General features: G+C 38.0%; 1 protein-coding gene across 1 annotated transcript in view; it reads left to right on the top strand.

Annotated features, from left to right (window-relative positions):
* LOC149284409 (glutamate receptor ionotropic, NMDA 2B) overlaps positions 1 to 23,612 on the top strand; it is a 143,667-nt gene that overhangs the window by 48,703 nt on the left and 71,352 nt on the right. Inside the window, exon 2 of the mRNA XM_089496763.1 lies at positions 3,531 to 4,129. Within this exon, the coding sequence (XP_089352889.1) occupies positions 3,531 to 4,129 (599 nt within the window). The remainder of the gene's footprint in view (positions 1 to 3,530; positions 4,130 to 23,612) is intronic.

The following is a 23,612-nucleotide window of genomic DNA, read 5'->3' as shown; positions in this document are numbered from 1 at the left end:
TGCAAGAGCAGGGCGCACTTCTCCTTGTGTACTAGTTTGTTATTGTTTGGGATTTAAAATTCATCCTACTGACTCTGATTGTAAAACCTTGGAATCTGCTGGAACTATATAATTAAATATTGTGTGGCTCACGGGCATATGAAGTCATATAATGTCCCCGGCCCTCCCCCAATGTAACTAACACACACAACTAACATACTTACAGTCAGAATAACATACAGTTACTCTATCACCCACTCACTATAACACACACATATACATACACTCTCTCTAACACATAGACAGACATCACTCACTTTGAACAATAGTAAACTCGCATTCAGGGCAACTCACACGTGGTGTGACCTGTCTCACTGATACAGACGACCGGTCACTTTTTGATCTGCTTTGCCACATCTCCACGAGCAGCCTGAATTGTACACCAGGCCAGTCTTGTTTGGAAAATCTGGACTGGCCTAGGCCATCCTGCCCCTGGGGAACACAGTCCTTTAAAAGCTGGAAGATAGGACTATGAAATGGAAGGAGTGTGTCATTCACAAGGAGGTAGTCACTACTACATATGGTTATTTAGTCTAGTGAACTAAGAAATATAAGAATCGGACAAAAGCCCCTTTCATAATGTGGCTCTTTAAACTTAAAAAGCCAGTGTAGAAGATATTCCTTTACATTGGCTGGATTGGATAGCAATAACATGAAGAGTGGAGGTACCTCATGCTATGTCTGAAAGGGTGAGTGCAAAGAAAATGAGGGTGTGCTAGATATATAAATTATCACTTGTCAGGATAATGAAATAGTTGCTTGCCTAGCTACTGGCACACATTGCCATATTACAATTTCATAGTAAGCTTCCTACACAGTCCGTGTTCCTCAGTAATCAGACAGATCTCATTGAAAAGTAATTCACACCTCCTATCCTTATTGATTACAGCTTTCTTTGGTACCAGGCATAACCAGTATATATTTCATTCAAGCAGAGACAGGCAAATTACTTCACCCTCCCCCAAAGTTGTTCAGTTCACCATTGTAATACAACTAATGTTGATACTAAGGTTTGTATATCCACAATCTATATTTCTGTGTTTGTGCTGTTTGAGGAGACGGATTATAAGGAAAGGCCAGGGATTCCAATTCAATTTAAATGCACAAACAAACCCAACTTGCTATAAGAGAAGAGCTAAAAAATCAAGTCGTGCTCCCAACAGTAGGTACTCACTGTAGCTTACTGTCTAAAAGCAGAGCCACTTATTGTACTTAGCAGATGAACTAGTGGTGCTATCCGAGCTGTACCCTGGTTTTGTTGGGCTATATACTCCTCTGGTCACTGACATGGTGCTGACAGCAGTCAGCAGGCATCCTCGGCCAAAAACATGGAAACAGTAACTGTAACTGCAGTGCAAGGCTGGATGTGATATGTGTAGCTGTGTGATGTGTGTGTTTGAGTATGTGTCCTTTGACTTAGAATACCAAATGCATACATTTGAGTGGTCAGTGTGTATCAGTGGGGCTAAGTGTGCATCAGCTTTCTCCCATTTCAGTGTCTTTATTTGATTTGTTTTGATTTGAGATTCCATTCACTCTACAATTTGAGGGGCACTTTATTGGGCCCCATACTTTTTTATATTTTTGCTAGTGATATTACAAAAGATCTTAAAGGTAAGGTATGTCTTTTTGCAGATGATACAAAGATCTGCAACAGGGTAGACATTCGTGGTTAAACAAGCCAAATGGCAGGTGATTTAAGTGACGTAGAAGAATGGTCAAGTGTGTTGCTGTTTAATGTTGATAAATGTAAAACAATGCACTTGGGATATAAAACTCACAAGGCGGCATATGCCTAGGGTGTTGTGTATAGTTCTGGAAACCCCCATCGCTAGAGCATTCAGAGAAGGGCTACCAGACTGGTGACTGGTTTGCAGGAAAAAATTGGATAGATTGGAGGAACAATAGAAAGAGGAGATGTGATAGAAACATTTAAATACTTAAAGGGGTTTAACAAAGTGCAGGAGGGAAGTTTATTTCAAAGTAGGAGAATTGTTAAAACAAGAGGTCATACATTCAATTTAATGTAAGGAAGTTTCACATTACTGAAAAGGTGGTAGGTAAATAGAACAGTCTCCCATCAGAAATGGCAGAAGCTAATACAGTAAGGAAAGTTTGCCTCCTATGATCACTATACAGTATATATACCATTATAATTATAGAGCCTACAAAGCTGTGTTTATGAGAATGTATAAAATTATAATAAAATTATAAAATTGTATATGGCCATAGGCAGGAAAGTTGGGCATTTTAAGTAATTGTATAGAAGTCACCATGGTGAGCTACTTTTGCAAGAAGGGCTGAGATGGACCTTTATAATGCATAGCTATATCACTCAGGGGAGTTTTAATGCAGCATCAGCTCAGCTCTGCTTACAAGAGATACTCATTGGCTGGATTTTCTACAGAAGTAAGATATTTAGTAACATACAAATGGAGAATAAATATTATGAGTGTGACAAGTTGTTCTTTTCTGTCTTAAGTCCTGTATTGCTATTACGTTCTCCAAAGGGGCAGACTGTTTATTGTCACCTCTGGCAAACTCTAATTAGCTGTTCTCAACAGCAAATCAGATGGCTCTAAGGGATGGGGAGCTGACAAAGACAACATCATGTTATATTGATTTAAAAAAAGAATGAAGATGCAGTTCTCTTCACTGTCTGGAATTAAACCATGGGTCCTTTGCTTTCTTTATGACCTGGAACTTAGTTTTGTAGAGTGATTTCACTAACCCCCAAATTTGTAGGAAAATTGGTATTTACAACCCTATGATATCTCTCTGTATTAATTATGATGGGTTAGCCACATTGAACTAAGAACTAAGCTAGCCCAGTATAATACACAGTTAAATTATTTGCTTTCTTTATGACCTGGAACTTAGTTTTGTGGAGTGATTTTACTAACCCAGAAATTTGTAGGACAATTAGTATTTACAACTCTATGATATCTGTGTATTAATTATGATGGGTTAACCACATTGAACTAAGAACTAAGCTAGCCCAGTATAATACACAGTTAAATTAGTTACATGAACAAAACCTTCCCGCATAAATACCGGTAATTTACTATGCAGGGGGAACTAAGTAGTCATTGCAGGAGATGTTCACTTTGGTAGTGCCATCATAATACAGAGATAGTCCCATACCGCACTCCAACATATTGTTTGGGAACTGCTTTGTGATAGATATTAGAGAGCACCTCTAAACTTCTTAATTTTCCACAAAACTTTACAAGTTATATGCTCATTTTGGGAGACCGATCTATTTTATACGAAAGGCTGGGATCCTACAAAGGAATTGGGCAGCAGTTATTTGTAACACATTTTATATTAATAATAGCAAATATGCACTTGTACAGGCAGTTCTAAATTGATACAAATACTTAAAAGCAAGACAGAATTCTTGGTGCTTTCTAAGCAATGGTTGCTTCACAACTTCCGAGAATTTGCAATAACAAGTTCACAACTGATTTTCTTTTTTTTTGTTGTTGCAGGAGGAATCATCCATGTTCTTCCAGTTTGGACCCTCCATTGAACAACAAGCCTCTGTAATGCTTAACATCATGGAAGAATATGACTGGTACATTTTTTCCATTGTTACCACCTACTTTCCTGGATACCAAGGCTTTGAGAACAAGGTGCGAAGCACCATAGAAAACAGCTTTGTGGGTTGGGAGCTGGAAGAGGTTATCCACTTGGACATGTCCTTAGATGACAATGACTCCAAGATCCAAAACCAACTAAAGAAGCTTCAAAGTCCTGTCATCTTGCTGTACTGCACGAAAGAGGAAGCCACTTATATATTTGAGGTGGCCCATTCGGTGGGGTTGACAGGATATGGTTACACATGGATTGTACCAAGCCTCGTGGCAGGAGACACCGACACTGTGCCAGCTGAATTCCCAACAGGCCTCATCTCTGTGTCCTACGATGAATGGGACTATGATCTGCCTGCTCGAGTTCGAGATGGGATTGCTATCATCACTACTGCAGCTTCCACCATGCTGTCTGAGCACAACTCTATTCCTCAGTCCAAGAGCAGCTGTTACAATGTCCAGGAAAATCGTGTTTATGATGCCCACATGTTAAACAGGTAGGAAATCATTTTTAATGATTTGCCATTTGTGACAAATGATTTAGCAAAAAACCTATGGATTTTATTTGCATTTCCAACATATTTATTAGCCTATCAAATTATTAATATCGTTCAAAGAAGATGAACAATGATAGATATTTTTAACATTAGTGTACATAAAACATAATGGTGATTACACAGAACGGACATCAGCAGAACATTCAGTATCATTTAAAATGGATCCCCTATAACCATTTAACATAAAAGCTATGGCAAGGTGCTTTTTTAATCTTACTATTTTTCGTTACATATAACTACTGCCCAATTCACTCATGCAGAGGCCAACAGAATTATTTTACAGGCTGCCAGGATTACACCAAACCCTATACAATGCAAATAAAGTTAATGAAAATGTAAACCAGCATTTATGTAGTAATGGAATTACAATGAGGTAAAAGGGATATTTGCTTTTGGATCATACCCAGGATCAGAATTTGACCAAAAGTCTCCAGACGATTTGCTGCTTCTCTAGGTCTCTGGATCGCTTTCCTCTTTCTTAAGGCAGGGGAGCGGTGTTTGGCTACTATCTACTTCCCCTTGTTGTTGTTGAGTTGTGGCTAGACCCATCAAAACTTACCATTTGAAGTTCACATGTATGCCCAGGGCCCTTAATGGCAAGGGGCCCCATTTGCTTCTAACTTGTTGTTGTGACATGTATATATTTGCCTGCATTGCACAGCAGAGATACAGTGTTTGTTATGCTGGGTGATTTGGTGGACCATTTGTTCCGAGGGGTCCCTCTACTGCAGCAGGGGTATTTGCGAAGACATACATAGACTGTAATACTTTAGTATGAACGGTGTTAGTAGAGGGAATTTCTCCCTTCCTGTCCTGTGACAGGATCAGCTAATAAACACATTTTGTTGTCATGTACTACCGTCAGTAAGTGACAGCTGCATGGCTGTTTGTTTATAAGGAAAGGGTAAGGTTCAAATTTAGTCTACCAGGATGCCCCAGCAAGCAGTCAAAAGAGCAGAGGTGCTTTGTGCAAGTAAAAGGCTTGTATGTATTTATGTCGGTATGTCTGCATGTGATTTTGTCTCTTCAGTGGCTGCATACCTGTGCAGGTGTGTGTATCATGCATTTCTATGTTGTATGTAAGCTTAGCCACACAAGGAAAGAAACAAGGTCTGATAAATACTTGGCGATATATGCGACTCTTAATTAACTAAATCTAACCGTTATGCAGTTTTCTGGAAACAAAAGCTTGCTTTGCTATATGGCTCCCTACCTTTTTTCCTACTTTTTAGATATAATTCCTGGGTAATATACATATATTTCCTTACATTCTCCTCCCCATGATGATTAAGTAGTACCTTTACCCTTAAGTTATTTATTCTATATCGCAGATACACACACCTCTCCATTTGGTTAATTACTATTCATCAGTTACAGGATGCGAGGAACTGCCAAGAAATTTTAAGTGATCATTATGTTGACCATTCCAAATCTAAAAAAAAGTTTTGAATGATTTTTCTGCTAAGCACATGGAATACTAATTAAATGTACTGGACACTGTGATAGCTGAGAAAATTGCAATTAACGTGGTTGTGCAGTTTTCAAATCCTGTTCTGTTTTATTGCTTGGACCCAGCAGTGTGTCTAATGTCTGTCAACAGTGAACCCAGTGCATACGTAGTTGAGTACTAAAATAGTTATTTCTGTGTAAACATAAGGTTATATTTGGACATTATTGCTCTATAACACAGCTGCCCCTTTAACTCATTGCATCCTTCATGAAGTTCCATGCCATCACGAGCATCAGGTGAGCATTAATACCAGTAATGACGGAATAAAATTTCTTCAGTAAGTAATTTACCCAATGATTCCCAGTGCAAGGGACTGCCTTGCATCTGAGGCAGTCTACGGAAACCATCATGGAGTGCCCACCAGGTCTTGAGTGATCTCACCAATACTCAAGGCTACAATGACAGGGAGTGAGTGCTGCTTAAAAGTGAGTGATTGTTGCATGGAGCAGGTTACCTAACACCATGCCATTAATAGTAAAAAGAAAAAAAGAACAATACCTATGTCTGCGGGATGCCACCTTTTTAATAAAAGAAAATGTGTATTTGTTTTCCTAAATTTTGTTGCTTTGAACTACTTTTTGGAATTTAACTATTTATGTTATATGTGCCTACAATTAGATTAGCGTGTTATGCAATGTATCCTGTAGCTTCCAAGAGAATGAAAAAAAAAACTTTAGTATATGTGGTATTTCTGGAGATGCAGCTTAATAGGTTTTGGTGAACATGTCTGTATGTGCATGTAACCTGTGCAAACAATGCTAGCCAACGTGAAACACTGGGCAGAAAATGTATATTATTACTAATTTTGGAGACCAAATAGACAAAAAAAAAGTTTCAAGGTTTTTCTAGTGAAATAAACTGGGTTGCCTGCTTTACAAAAATATATTATATTGTGTGTTATTCATGGGTTTTTGTTCATTCTTACAGTTAGTCAATACTGAGAAAGGGCATTTTATGACATCTACTTTTGGACCTATAGTCATCAGATGTGACATTTTTATACATATAAGGTATTTCCAATTAAGACACTTAAATTGATCTATTTTTGTGTTATTTGGGTAACCTCAACTAGTTTAGTGACAATTATACCAGGAAAACCATACAACTATTTTTTTAATTTTTTATAGGAAATGTTGTACTATGCATCTAAATGTTAGGGTAAAAGAAGCCACATATGTTGAAAAAACGTATCTGGATACACTAAAAATGAAAATGTTCATCATGGTTGAACAAATATTTGTAAAAAATTTGAAAAAAGCTCCAGTTTTCTGTGCCCTCTATAAAAAAAGGATTAAAAGAATATCCACACAAAGATGGTTTGGTAGGCGATAGAGATGTATGAAAACCAGAGCCATGGCTAGCTCCTTTTGTCCCCAAAGCAAGAATGGAAAATTGTGCCCCCCAGCTATTTCTTTTACAGAGGTTATTTTATTTACAGTTCCCTTACAGACACCTGCCCATTAACTCACATTTACGCATACACTGCCCTTACACACAACTGCCCATAAAAATACATATACACATACATTGCCCTTACACACTGCCTTTACACACACCTACCCATAAACCTACCCATTAACACACATATACACATACATTGCCCTTACACACACCTGCCCATTAATACGCATTTACACATACACTGCCCTTATAAAACCCTGCCTTTGCACACACACCAGCTTACAAACATATAAACACCTACACTTCTCTTACACACACACACTGCCCATACACACTGCCTTTACACACACACATGCCCATAAACACACATATACACACACTGCCCATACACACTTGTATACACATACACTGCCTTCACACGCACACACATATGCATACACACCAGCTTACAAACACACAAATACCTACACTGCTCTTACACACACACACACACACAGCCCATACACATACACTAGGGTGACCATATTTTACTTCTGCCTTTTAGGGACACACTATGAAGCTCATGAGATTACACACACAGGTGTTTAAACACCACAAGGAAAATTCCTACTGCACCCCTGTGGGACACCATTTCACCCAACACGACCATTCAGTCGAGGACCTAAAAATCAAAGTACTGAAAGGGGACTTCAGTAATACCAAACAAAGACAAACTTTTGAAGTCAGAATGATTCAACTATTCAACAGCAAGAATAGAGGACTCAATGTCGATTTGGGTTTCCTGTCCCACTCCACAGGTTTTACATAACCCCCCACCTGCTATATGTACTGTATTTTTAAGTGCACCATGTTCATATTTACCTGTAAATATTACAACATGTGTAGACATACATTCCCATCCCTATATTCAGCACTGCATTCTTATTCCCTGTATGTGAGCACTAGCATCTTAGTTTTTTTTTTCTGTGTCAATTTGTCTTTAGCAGTGCTAAACCCCCCCTCAAAATTCCCTACACAGAACATTTATGACCCTCTGGAGGGACACATACTTTTACAACATCTCACCCTCCCTTATCAGATCTTTGTAGTAAGCCCCCTCCCCTGCCACACAACATTGAATTCTATGTGTCGTTTTGCTCAGAAATGTTTTAGACTTGAGAAAGGGAGAAGAGCTCCCGAAAGCTTGTCATTCCAAAATTCTGTTAGTCCAATAAAAAAGGTATCACAAGATACTTATTCCATCTGTTATTTGATATATATATATATATATATATATATATATATATATGCGTTAGACATGCATTTTCAACTACATAATATGTACATATCTCTTTGAAGTAAAGACTGTGATTGAAATATGATTTCAAAATAACAACTGAACTGGCAGTTAGTTTTCATTCTTTAATATTAGCCCCTGCTGACAATATATATTAATATTAGTCCCTGCTGAAAATATATATTAATATTAGCCCTGCTGCCAATGTATATAAATATAAGACCCTGCCGACAATATATATATATAAATATTAGCCCCTGCTGACAATATATAGAAACATTACACCCTGCTGACAATACATTTTAATATTGAAAAAATTGGACCCTGCGCAAGCATTTTCTTGGGCCCCGCTCCATGCTCCCTAGCATGCAATAATTCCCTCTGCTACCACACCAAAAAAAATAAATGCCAAACTCACTGCAGATTAGGGGAGGACTGTGAGAGTCAGTGCAGTCTTCCCTCCTTCTGACCCTACCGTGACATTGAGAGGTCCTCTCCCCTGTAATCATCCCCAGAGTCCCCTCATTCACTAATCCATACTTCTCTTTTACTTACTACCTGTAGTTCAGGTATAGATCAAATAACTAACACATAAAACAGCACTTGCATGTATAGATCAGCTTAATAAGACATAAAAACCCTATATTTGCAGGTATACATAAATAATGTATGGAAACATAGCATAGCAGGTATAGCTCAACACATTAACTCACAAACTGCAGCAATGTGATTCACCACGGGGCCCCTACAACGCTGGGCCCCAGGGAAACTGCCCAGTGTGACCAGTGCGTTTGGATGACAGCTTTAATGTCCGGCTGGTTAGAGAGATCTGTGATCTCCCCAACCAGTCCTGGAGGCTGCAGCTGTTGATCGGGCGGCAGTGCGCCCCCTCGTAGTGCCTCTCTCGCCTTACCCTTCCTACGGCCCTGATGAAAACACTCTACAAAGGTAGAAGTGGGAAATGCTGTGGGAAATGTTTTTGTTTTCCCCCAAAACAAATTAGTTTTGCATGCTTGCCTGTGTTGTCTTTTACCATTGTTGTATAGCTTAGTCGCTTTTGCAACAAGTTCCACTTACTCTCCTATATGGTACACTGCCTATAATCTGTAATGTAACAGATGGTGTAAAAATTCAGCATCGTTACCTTGTCCTCAATAGGCAAACTTCAACCACATAATAACCACAAATAATCACTTTTACATTGGTAATTGGACTGAATTAGCAGTTTGTAAGATATGTTTTTCAAAATACATTTTAACCTACCACACATAGAACTAATTATGGATGTGGGATTCATGTCACATAGAGTATATAATGAACCCTTCACCTGCCTTCATACACCTCTATACACATACAATAAAACAAGAACGTCTTAAAACATACAAACAATGCTGGTCATAATGCTGCAAATAATGTGGTGGCAGAAGTGTTATACACAAGTATAATGCCTCCAAAGCATAATGCTGATTGATTATTAAACATTCCAAGCTGATTAAACATGCTAGCAGAACATTTAATTTGTATGCACTATTGATTAATGTAAAGTTCTTTTAATTGACAGACCTTAACGATATGAAATGCATAACATTCGTTTGTTACTCATTGCAAGAACTAGGTGTTGATCTAAAAGGAAATAAATAGAAAGGCTTATTCCTTGTAAAATACTTTAGTTTCACCCGTCCTTTTTGTTCTCACTAATAATAAATGTCAGAATTAATACAAAAACATATATTTCCTTAATTTCTTTTACAAACAAACCACAGGCCTACACTGAGGCAATGCCTCCAGTGGACCAAATGTAATGCAAAGCATTCCCTGCAAGTGTAGGTGGCGTGAAGGGACTGTGAGTAGCAGCTGAGCCAGTCTGACCCTGACTCCCGTGAGCTTGCCCCATTTAGCAACATTTCAATGGTATATCCCAGGGGAAATCCTCGTCTTTTTTTGCGGTTTGTTTTTATAGTGTCCATTACCCCCCCAAAGGATTTCTCCCCCTAGTGGCCTGATGGATTACACTCATAATGTATGACATACATTTTGTGAAATATTCTCAGAAAGAAAAATTGAATATCAACTTTTTTTTTTTCTAAAGCATAGGTTGATTTAAAAATACATTCTACATTTTACCTGAAATATTTATTATCGGATATGCTATTTATATAGTTAATAAATAGGATGCCACGTTTCCTTTTGGTAAAGGCTTAACGCTTTAAATGAACTATTGGAAGACGGTCAGGCATTTTAAAGCATTTTTCAAATATTTGTAAATGTCTATATTTTCCCTCAGGACTCAAAATTTAAAATGAGCGCCACTTTCTGCACATAATGTTGTTAGTATATATACATCATCCAGACAGGTGAATGACCTCAGTAATTATTAGACTACTGTACCTTGCTTTGGCCATAATATTACTTAATGTCACAAAATTGCAGTGTTTGACAATGCTTTCTAGGCCAATCTGTGTTCTGGTGAACTCTCTATGGAAACTGGTCTCCATAGGCATGCCTAATTCCTGGAAATTCCCATACAACCATGATAATATCCTTCATTTTCTTTGGATGCTGAACTTGTTGCCATAACAACGGGATATAGTCTTTTAATACGTCTGCACCCTTATTTAATGTTTGTAAAACATATTATGTGCAACTAACATCTATTCCATTTCTTGTTGTCTCTTTGTGTAGACAGATGTGCAGTATTATTAATAATATATAGTGTTCCTGGTTATCTGCACAAGATATTTCATTCACGTCGAGTCTGTGCCACCTAGAGCTTGCAATCTTTAATGCATGAGGCACAGGGAAACTGAGTATATTTTCCCATATAGGTTGTTGCTTACCCTTCATAGAAATGATGTACCTGTCCTTATTGTTTTATGAAAAAGAAACTAATACCTTAAATGAAAGGTTTTTAGAGATCAATGTAATTTATCCACCCATTAACACACACGTATATATCTATATATAAATATATATATATATATATATATATTGTGCAAAGGCAAACAGATTTGTCTGAAGTGTGTGTCAAAATCCATATAATCTACACAAACATATACATTGTGGGTGTATTTTGTTATAAGAGATGAATAGAATTCAGTGATGAAAGAAAAATTGGCAAATAGGACATAAGGGAACATTTAACTGCTTTACATTGTATCTTTATGTAATACAAGGCTGGACAAATCCCAGGAGGCTGCTAACCATGGCTTTTAAAATGAAACGACTGGTGCCTAAATTACGTGCTATTTTACACTGACCGCCAATGATGTATCACTTCTTTTCTTTTAAAATTGTCTGTCTGGCTCCTAATTCATCTTGTCTGTTTCTGATAACAAATATTATAAGTCTCCGTAGGTAAACTGAGGCTCTGCTGTACAGCTGGCTGTCTGGATAGGTAATTTCTCTGATTTTAGCACCCAGCAGGATTAAACATATTTTCACAGGTGTTTGCTGGGTACGCAGATGATTAGTATATAGCTGCTTCATTTGTGGTATTACTATTTTTTATGTTAATATTATATTAAACAAGAAGATACTGCTTTCTCTCTCTCTCTTTTTTTTTTAGGTAATTACTGGCATCAAATTATTTTTATAAACATTGTGAGACCAAACTCTGTGGCCTATTAAACCTGTATAGTAATACATAACATATAACCCACATGTATTTATTTGGAGTATCCAAAAGCCCCTGAAAGCAGCATCAGACTCAGAAGCCTTGAGAAAAGGCTATCTTACAGGACAATCAGTTTTAGATATGTTATATTACATGGCATTCTAAGTGTTGGTCCTTCTGTATTCTGGAAATAAAGCGATCATGTAGCTGATTTTGAAATTGCTATCTTTGTCTTTAGAGGCTCTACAGGTACCCCTCACTAACACATAATACAATACAATAAATCTGTATAACGCCTTCTCTCCAGTATGTAAAGAAGGACCTAAGAAGGGACATGTATAAAGGGTGACTCTTTCCAATTCTCATAAATATTTTTTGTCTAGAATAATTTGATGTTCTTCCAAGATTTAGTAATGTACTGGAAGATGATTACATATACTCAGATATGTCTGCTACTTGTCACACAACCCTTGTATTACTTACTATAAACATATTTGGGGAAGGAACATAGGATTAAGCACCTGGCCTCCTACTGGTGTCACTAGGTACTACTATGTCATTACAAGGGCAAAATCTAATTGTGTATTTCCAATTAACTTTACGGAGCCTGGGAGTAACTATGTCTTAACTAGGTCATGATGGCAGGATAAGAAACTAACAGATATTTAACAAATTAAGTGCCACTGTTATAAAAGAGCGAGAAGTATCTTACCCTATCCCAGTGTACCTAAAGTTAAACCAGTCTCCATTGTGCTTGTTTAGTATATTGTTTTTATGTCATCCAAGCTCAGATGTGATGTTAATGACAACCATAAGACAACGGCAGCTCACATTTACTTACAAGGCAAAAAACCCTCCTCTTAATGTTAAACAGACGTTTAGCACATAGGAACTATACAATTCCCGGTATATATGTCTGATCGCGTTTCCTTTAATGAACGGAGAAATGTATGTTTTCATGTGACAAAAGGAAATAACCCCAACAGTTCCTGGCTGGAGTTTATGTCAACATAACCCTAAGTAGATGATTGCAAGACATGTTCCTGCTCCCTTGTATTAACTCTGTTTGCAATACACAGAAATAGACCTGTGCTGTATATATTGGGGAGATCCAATGAATAACAAACATGCTGCTGTACTTTTATAAATACACATTGTATATACACATACATTTACATTGTTTGCTCTATTCAACTGCCTAGGTAAAAGTGACACCTGAAAGTACCTCTTTCCAAACAAATGAATATCATTGAAATGATTGCACCACTTATCACAACAGGCAAGGTTTTATAGTAAACTTGTGAGCAGGACACTCTTCATCTAATGTAATGGTTCATATTAGTCTGTCAATTTCAGTTTTGTCATACCCTTTGAATATACGTGTCGGAAATGGGATATATTTGATGAAATAAGGGTTTTCCAGGTGCCACGACACCTTTGCCTGGGGGTCAATAGTTTCAATCCATGTACTGCAAATAAGAAAAATAATATGCTAATATGATAAAGCAATGGAGGGTTTAATACTGTGATGAAGCCTATGAAGGCTAACACACATGAGGTTACATTGGGAATGAACAGCAATATGACTGAAATTTAACTAGAAAGTATATAGGGAGACACAATTTTATAGGGATAATCACATTTACAAAGACTCTTTTACAAAGATCAAAACACTCACACAAAACAAATGCTTCAGGTTTTTTTTGAGATACCATCACACTATCATAGACTTTATTTACGAACTAATGCTTTCCCAGATAAAACAATACAGAAGGTAGTGGTTTAGACCAATACAACATTTGCCATTGTATATTTGTTTCCTGCTATCATTTGCCTTTTTTTGATGTGGGCTTCAAGAAACTTCAGTTGTAAAAAGTATCGACCTGTCCTTGTTGAATCAACAGACCAAATGTGTTTTAGTTAGGTCAGTTCACAGTATTTACTGTAAGAAGCGCTACATATATTGGTGCTATATGAACAAAATATAATAATAGGTGGTATTTACACCCCAAATGCATTTGCTTCTTCTTCAGCACCATGAACAGCAGTCAGATCAGTTCACTGTCCAATACTATTTCATGCTGGAGCGCTGAAGACTTAGAGCAAACTCTTCTTGTGTAGCACTGATAACAGCTGCTTTATCAAAAACTCTTGTGGGAACTGCAAATGTTACTGAAAAGATTCATATATTGATGTCACTATTTTTTTATCCTCATCTAAGTAACAATTGAACATTTAAAACCAATAATATTTTAGATCCTGGTAGTCATGAAGCACTAGTAAATTTGCTTACCCTTACTACCCCTACTACATGCAGACATTTAACATAATATTCATAGTACAGATGGTGCTCCACCTCTAAAAAGTCATGTTTAATCAGCAGTTGCCATAAACATTATTGCAATATATATATATATATATATATATATATATATATAAATATATACACTGATCAGCCATAACATTATGACCACTGGCCTAATATTGTGGAGGTCCCTCTTTTTCCACCAAAACAGCCCGTCAAGGCATGGACTCCACGAGACGTATCTGGCACCAAGATGTTAGAAGCGGGTCCTTTAAGTCCTGTAAGTTGGGGCCTCCATGGGTGTATCCTGGTGCCTTGTGTTCTCCAGGTAAGCGATGAAAACGCACCCAGTCATCCACATGATATAAACGAAAATCTGATTCATCAGATCAGGCCACCTTCTTTATTTGCTCCGTGGCCCAGTTCTTATGCTCATGTGCCCATTGTAGGCACTTTCAGCAGTGGACAGGGGTCAGCATGGGCACCCTGACTGGTCTTCGGCGACCCCCCCCATACGCAACAAACTGTGATGCACTGTGTGTTCTTTCTATCAGAACCAGCATGACCTTTTTGAGCAATTTGATCTACAGTGGCTTGTCTGTTGAATTTGACCAGACAAGCCAGCCTTCACCCCCTCCCCTCACTTGCATCAATGTGGCTTTGCCATCCATGTCTCTGTTGCCGGTTCACCGATTTTCCTTCCTTTTGACCAGGAACACCCAGGTTTGGACCTAGTCAAAGTCACTCATATCCTTACGCTTGCCCCTTTTTCCTGCTTCTAACACATTTTGAGGACGAAATGTTCATGCGCTGCCTAATATATCCCACCCACTGACAGGTGCCATGATAATAAGATTATCAGTGTTATTCACTTCACTTGACTTTGGTCATAATGTTATGGCTGATCGGTGTATATATAAATGTAAGTTAATGTTACGATTTGTAATATACATATAACAAAACAAAGTAACTGTAAAAAGGCAGTAAAATATCTAGAAAGAAATGCTAATTTTCAGCAGGGTCACATCTGTCATTTTTATTTACTTGTAACAACAAGTGAAATGTACAGTCTTTCTTTGAGTATTAAGTGCATATGCCATGTGCTTTCTTGTCCTCTTTGCCACTTTGTGGAAACTCGTGGTATTGTTTTTAGCTGGTGAGCAGAATGCATGCTTCCCCTAAGTGTTTTTACAAGCTGAGAGGCACTGAAGGTGCTGTGACTGCAATGTTTTCGGGAGCTCTTGCTGGATTTCAAATATTTAATTAAGTGAACATCAACTTTACTACTGGAAGAATCCTTTTGTATCTTGTTTCTCTACTCCATTTACAACAGTGGCAGAGATTTCCGCTCATTATCGTGGATTCAAACTTATTTTGCACCACTCCATCACATAAAAGCTTTAGTAGCAAACTTTATTGTCATGGATATAAGAACCAGGTGAGAGTAATGTAGAATATTAGAGATAGTGTAGAATATTAGAGATAAATGTAGAATATTATCAATACATGTATGCATGCTCAATATAGTTTAACACACAAACATAATTACTCACACTCTGTTGTCTTCTATTTTCAACTGCTGTCCTGATGTTCCACTGCCCCAGCGGCTAACCGTTTGTCCCGCTTTCGCTTATCCTCAGTTGGTTTACATTTCTGTCCTTGAGAGCCATGCTTAGTAACAAGAGTTACTTATATATTGTGTACAATTATCTGAAAAATAATTTGAATAGTCACCAGACGGTCATTATTTTAGGGAACTTTTTTGCAAAACCTTCTGATTTTAAAAGGTTTGTAATATTGTATTATGCTATGTTATGTTTAGTAGCTAGTTGCTTTCTGCCTTTTACTTTTCCTTTGCTGCATCGTAACATTAGCACAAACCTGCTGAATCACACAAGATGATCATATTATGCCACTAACAGATCCTTGGAAGCATTGTTTGTACCACTAGGCTTTATTACATACAATGTGTACACCCAGAATCAAAGTGTAATATATAGACATGCCTAGTATAGAGTCACAAAAACTGAGATTAGAATAGAACTTTTTAAGTGTTATTATGGACGTTTAGCGAACAGGAGTCTAATTTGGCACCTAGAGCCAAAATCTCAAGATGTTTTCTGATGTTTCCAACTGTGCAGTCAAATCACATCACCGATCAATGTATTCAAATGGACTGGCATTAATAATTCCTGTTATGAATGCACAAACCTACAATCAAGGATGCATTTCATAGCTAGAAAGTTATCATACGTTTCATATAAATTAGTATATTATAACAACGGGATTAAAGCATTAGATCCAGATCACTGTTCTGACCCCATGAACCATACATTTGGCATCAGTCGAGTAAATGGAGTTTGTTTCTTGTCTAAGCATTCTCATTTAGCTATATAGGAAAATTCAGCTAAACTGTATGGTCCGTTTCCAAGGTTACTAAAATGGAGAGATGGTTGCTAGGTAACCTCCTCCTGCATACCATTACTGGCAGGAATGGATATAGAAAGGACCTCCTTGTTGTCTTTTAACTCTGTTATATCTCAAATAACCTTTTAACATTTGACTTCCTAAGATTTTAATGCTGAACTCATGGTGGTTGACCTCAGACTCTCCATCTACCAATGTATGTACACAGTAGGATAAGCTTTAAGATATTGTGAAATAAAATTGTGCATCGTCTTATTTTAAAAAAATAAATACAAAAAAAACTCTTTCCTTTGCATATAAATGGAGCAATCTGTTTTACCCATGTATTTTTTATACTCGGCCCTTTGATACATATATTTCATGGAACATATATTAATACAATTCCCCATTTTAACATATTTACATTCTTGTTAGGATACACAGGCAGTTGCACTGCCCCAGGGCTATTTAATGTGGGTGAAATCTCTTTTTGTATATATCGCTGTTGCATATCTATAAATTTGTCCTCTGATACTAATCTTTTTTTCCCGATGTTTTGAAACTGGTCTCTTCAATAAAAACACATATCAAATTATATACTATATTAAGCTTGCGATCCAGTTTTTCTAGCCTTGGAACAAACTGAATTTAATCCTCTAAACTCTAAAGGTGAAGGACGCTGTGTGAGTATAAACTGCAGGATTACCTTTTGGTAAATGAGGCCCACACTTTAACCTATTGATCAACTCATGTTTGCCAGCTAAATAGATGCATTGGGGAATTTAGCAACTGTAATCCATAAAGTAGATTTTATGACTAATGAGCCCCTACCGTTCCAAAAATAGAAACTACTCTGCATAATACTGGATTGTATATGTACCCGATGCTGAATCTGTTACAGTATACATATGGCTTAAGGTGGGAGTAACTCAGCCAAGAACGGGCAGTGCCTGTACTCTGGTGAATCCCGGCTGGGGATGTCTCAAGTTGTAAGCTCGCTTGTTCTGTTACAGAGGAAAAATATCCATCAGCATATTAGAGAAGTTTCACCCACGAAGACACCTCATATATTTTGTACCGATTAACAGCAGGGTATGCAATTATTTCAGATCATTTAGAGTTGATGGTCAGATGAGGCCCTGGGGCAACACTGCTACAAGGGGTCACCTCCAGGTTAATTATATATATATATATGCACACACTGTGCATTAGCAGTCTGCTACTTTTCTGTTCACCCATAGACAGTCACAGCAAAATTCAGCCTTCAGACAGTATCATGTCCAGGGATCATTTTTATGAGGACAGGAAGGGTCCACAGACAAAGTTGGGGGGGTCCCACAAATACTGCATGACAGCTAACCAAATGAATGTCTGCAGATAACCAAGCAGCCATCAGAAAAAAAAACCCATCTTTATATATGTCATGGAAGTTACTTGTGTCCTTGTGTTGATAATGCACATAAACACAAAAATGCATAAACACACATAGACATAGATATTATTATTTATTGTTTTATATAACACCATCATATTCCGCAGTGCTGTATAATGGATAAACAAGACATGACAAGTAGTGCATAACATACACTTTTGACTTACAGAAACTATAAGTACAATAAGCACATCCTCATGCATTCCTACAGAGGTATCCCCATGGATTCCTACAGAGATATCCCCACATAAATACACACACACCTGCATACACACTGACTGCCATATACATCCCAGCTCCTATATGCAGAGTATTTATTTTCCTGTAGCTGTAGGCTGATGGCTGGGGGATCCTCACGCAGTAACCATGATTCTTACCTTTCCCTTACAAGCAGAGAACTATGCAGCTTCCACTTACTAAAAAAACTAACTTCTTACAGGGTGATCCTGTCACATGATAGAAAGTAGGAAGGAGGAAGCTGATCCTACCATCACCATTGCCCATAATGGAGTCTGACTGTGTCTCTTCAATCACCTACATCACACAGAACAAATAGTACTGTGTATTCATGCTGTGCAGTGCAGACACAAACATAAACTACACCGTGGCAAGTAAGCAGCAAGTATTATCTGCCCACCACCTATTAAAAAAAATATACTGGATTAGAAAAATCTCCTACTACGTAATTATAGTCTGGTCTTTACTTGTATCTGATTTCTACCTGAAACCGACATTAGCGGGCCATGGAAGGTGCTTATTCTACTTATCATTATTGCAGTTGATTATTATCCATGACTCCTTTAAATGATCTGCCCCACAGATTGTATAAATAATTGAACAGAGGTAGTAAGAAGGCCATGAGGCATGTCTGTAGACTCCTCTCAGATCAGCACATTGTGCTTTCCATCCTGGAATGGTATACAGTATATAAGTCCATACATTTTGTTGTCAGGGATAGTAATGTGGTGCCTGGCTGCCACTGGATTGGCTGACACTAGGAAACAGCTTGGATTTTACTTCCTGTAAATTACACTAGGCATCTACATTTTTATGAGCACTACAAAATGTTAGCCAATACTCTATCTCAACCTGCTGATACCTGACCATTATTATGTGTAAGGCTTGTTAGCCCAAACCAGCTGTTATCCCCACATATGATCAACCTCATTCTGCATAGGGCAATACAACTTCTACCCTCACCCTCCAGTCTTTATCAGATACCTTCCTGACAACAAAAAAAGGATAAACACAACCTCAAAATGTTATCTTAACTTTACACCTTCAAAGTCACATAATGTCATGTTACATGACCCTGCTGAGCACCATCTCCTAGAGCTGGCTAGCTTAGTTAATGGTCTTAGGCCAGTCCTCATTTTCATAGTCCTTATGGAGGTCATATTTATTAAAATACAACAAAGCTATTGCCACCTATTCCTATACATGAACATCAGACAATAGCAGAAGAGGTTTATGCGAAAGGCTGCAATAAGTCAACTAATGACATAAATGATGTTGTTGGCTGGAGTGTTCACCTGTTAATTTTAGTATTAGAAGTGCTTGGTGTTCGTTGACACTCGCAATTTACCAGTAATTGTATGATATTGAAACAGTGTACTGTGGGACACAAATACTTAAACTCTCTACAAAATCTTCACTTTTCTGCACACTCAGAACAAAATCTTGGGACAGTAGGATCCATGTGTACTTGACGCTATGGTTACTGATTCATATTTTCAGTATTGTACTTGAGAACAGAATCCCTGAAAGACTCAGATCTAAATCTTACAGATTGATTGTGTATGAACAATCTTTTCTTCAACCTTAGGATGTTCATAATGTCTACAAAATACACATCAGCAGTTGGTTATTTCTTGCATAAGCCATATTTAAAAAATAAATAAATATATATATATATACAACTATATATATATATATATATTTATATATATACCGTAGATAGTATTAAGTGTAAAATGCACCAATATGACACAGTTGATAAGTGGCTAAATTGTAAAGAAAGGATTCTATGCATTCTGGAGTTGATGCAGTATTAATGTAGAACCATAGAGTGTGAAATATTTTCAAGGCTTTGACAGCTTTTGTGCAGATGCCCAGACCATCCTATTATCATATTAATAGCTCTTCCTTTTATCTTTTAGCTTATTTCCTTGTTTCTCAATAACTTGTATTCAAAATTAAGCCTGATATTTTATATAAATGTATCAGCCAAAGGAACTGTAATGCATAAATAAAAATAAAAGTCAAACTGAAGCTGGTATTAAACCACACCTCGTGTACTGCTCACACGACACATAAGCAATATAGAAATGCACCAGCATGCTGCATATGTTCATTGCCTTTGCTATTTGCTAGCTCAATCATCAATGTGAAAATAGAAAAAAACTGCTTAAAAATTCCAATATTTCAAAGGGTTAATGACCAGGCATTTAAGTGAGGAGTTAATTTATTTTAACCTGCACATCTTTAATTTTTTATTTGCTATGCACATTGCATAAAAGAGAATGGTGTGCTCGTCTGTAAACACATATAGATACTAGGAGCTTAAAGCCCTATCAAAGTAGAATGCATATTAAAGAAACATAGCATAGTTTTTTTGGTTGAAAAAGAAACAAGTCCAACCTTGTTGATCCAAAAGAAGGCAAAAAAGCACAGTGAAGCAATTTCAATTTTGCCTCAAAAAGGAGAAAAATTCCTTGACCCCAAAATGCAAAGGCCCTGTTTGGCCAAACGTTGCTTTTGTTTGCTCTCGCTTAATAAAGTGTCCAAGAGACTGGAAGCTGTTTGGAGTGCTTGGATTCCTTTTCTTTGTTTGTGTGCTTCAAGAGGGTTTATGCTGTCCCTTTCTTCCAGACATTGACATGGTAGGCCTCTGCCCCTAAAACAGCCTGCCTGAGCCACCGCTGCCACTTTAGCAGCCTACCTGTGCCACCACTGCCCCTAAAACAGCCTGCCTGTGCCACCTCTGCCTCTTTAGTGGCCTGCTTGTGCCAACTATGCCAACCCTGCCCTTATAGTAGCCTGCCTATGCCACCTCTTTCATTTCTGCCCCTAAACACTCACTTCATTCATTTACCCATTCACTCTTCCGCACCCTCTCATTTCTCTTGCAGATTTCACTGGTCCGGGGGCCAGCCGAGCATCAGTGGTGCAGTGCAGATGTCTACTGGGCTTGAAAGCTGCCTAATGTGCTTCTGCAGCTTACTGCTGTGGCGCCCGCGCACTGTGTGAGGAAACCCTTTTCCTGTCCAAGGGGACCAGGAACACAGTGTGTGGGCACCATAATGGTAATCTGCGGGCTCGCGTTAGGCTGTCGAGGCACCCCCCTGATGAGTGGCACCCAGGGCAAACTGCACCCCCCACCACCACCTTTAGTTATGCTACTATTTGTAACTAAGGTGTTCCATTCATTTGTAATTCTCCCTTTACCTTTTCAAGCTCCATAATGCATTTTTTTAAGAATAGATGCACAGACATATACTGCATATTCAAGGTGAAGTCTTACCATTGAATTAGAAGCAAAATTATATTTTCCTCATGTGTCAACACCCCCTTTATATACATAACAGTATTTTACTGGCCCTTGCAGCAGTTGCCTAACATTAAATCCTTGATATGTTTTTCTGTCTACAGTTATTCCCAACTCATTTTTTTATTTAATGATTTTCCTAACACAACTCTATTTAAGGTATAATTTGCACATGTATTTCCCAAATTTGTCAACATTACATTTTATTTGCTACTTGGCTACCCAGTCCTCTATCTTGACCAAATCACTTTTAGATATGAAATGTCTAGTTCAGATTACCTTACCTAATTTTGTGTCATCAGCAAAAAGTGCCACGTGGTTTTTAATAGCCACTCCAATATCATTAATCAAAACATTAAATAACAGTGGGTCTAGAACAGAGCCCTGAGGAACTCCTTACCATTTGTGTCCAGCTGGATAATTCCTCATAAACAACAACTTTCTGTACTCCACCTTTAAGCCAGTTATCAGTCCACATACAAAAATATCGCCTAAGCCTATATATTTTTTCCTTTTTTGAGGAACTCTATCAAATGCTTAAACAAAATCCATATAAATCACATCTACTGAAAGACCCTGATCTATAATTTTGCTCCCCTCTTCATAGAATAAAATGAAATTGGTCTGACACAATCTGTCCTTTATAAAACTGTGTTGACTCTTACTAATGATATCAAAATGTAATCCTGAAAATTATCTCTTAACAAGCTTTCAAATATTTTCACCACCACAGATGTTGGGTTTACAGGTCTGTAATTAAGTTGCTGAAATTTAGATCCCTATTTGAATATTGGTTCCACTTCTGCTTTACTTCTGTCTTCTAGCACCATACCAGACAAAAGGGAAAATGCAATGGTCTGAGTAATATCTTGGCTAAATTCACTGGGGGTGTATATAATTTTGTGCTTTATCTATTTTAACGTTATTTAGCACTTGCAAGCCTGCAGGCATTGGTTCGCATACCTAGCAAATACCGTTCAAAAAAGACCTGTCTAAGGCATAAATATTGGGTATTTTGTCACATTATATGGCCATACACCAATCAGCCATAACATTATGACCACTGACAGGTGTAGTAAGTAACACTGGTAATCTTGTTACCATTGCACCTGTCAGTAGGTGGGATATATTAAGCAGCAAGTGAGAAATATGTCCTCAAAGTTGATGTGTTAAAAGCAGGAAAAATTAGCGAGCGCACGGATCCGAGTGAGTTTGACAAGGGCCAAATTGTGATGGTTAGACAACTGGGTCAGAGTATCTCCAAAACTGCAGCTCTTGTGGGTTGCCCCCGATCTGCAGTGGTCAGTACCTGTCAAAAGTGGTCCAAGGAAGTCAATGCTTTCACCCCGTGTGGTCAAATCCAGCAGACGAGCTACTGAAGCTCAAATTGCTTAAAAATTTAATTCTGGTTCTGATAGAAAGGTCTCAGAACACACAGTGAATCGCGGTTTGTTGCTGGAGACCATTCAGGGTGTCCATGCTGACCCCTGCCCACTGTCAAAAGCACCTACAATGGGCACTTGAGCATAAGAACTGGGCCACGGAGCAGTGGAAGCAGGTAGCCTGGACATTTTCACCTGGGTGGCCGGGTGCGTGTGCATCGCAATGTGATGCTTTGGGCAATGTTCTGCTTGGAAACCTTGGGTCCTGCCATTCATTTGGATGTTACTTTGGCACGTCTGCACTTTGGCAGCTTTGGCACTTTGGCAGCATCTGTGGGATGTGCTGGACAAATAAGTGCAATCCATTGAGGCCCAACCTCACAATTTACAGGACTTAAAGGATCTCCTGCTAATGTCTTGGTGCCAGACACCACAGCACAGCTTCAGAGGTCTAGTGGAGTCCATGACTCAACAAGTCATAGCTGTTTTGGCGGCAAAAGGAGGACCTACACAATATTAGGCAGGTTATGGCTGATCGGTGAATATTGCTT

This window comes from Sceloporus occidentalis, unplaced genomic scaffold (genome assembly GCF_023333645.1).
Source record: "Sceloporus occidentalis isolate IW3139 unplaced genomic scaffold, rSceOcc1.0.p SCAF_94, whole genome shotgun sequence".
NCBI lineage: Eukaryota > Metazoa > Chordata > Lepidosauria > Squamata > Phrynosomatidae > Sceloporus > Sceloporus occidentalis.
This window is presented reverse-complemented; position numbering and strand designations above follow the sequence as displayed.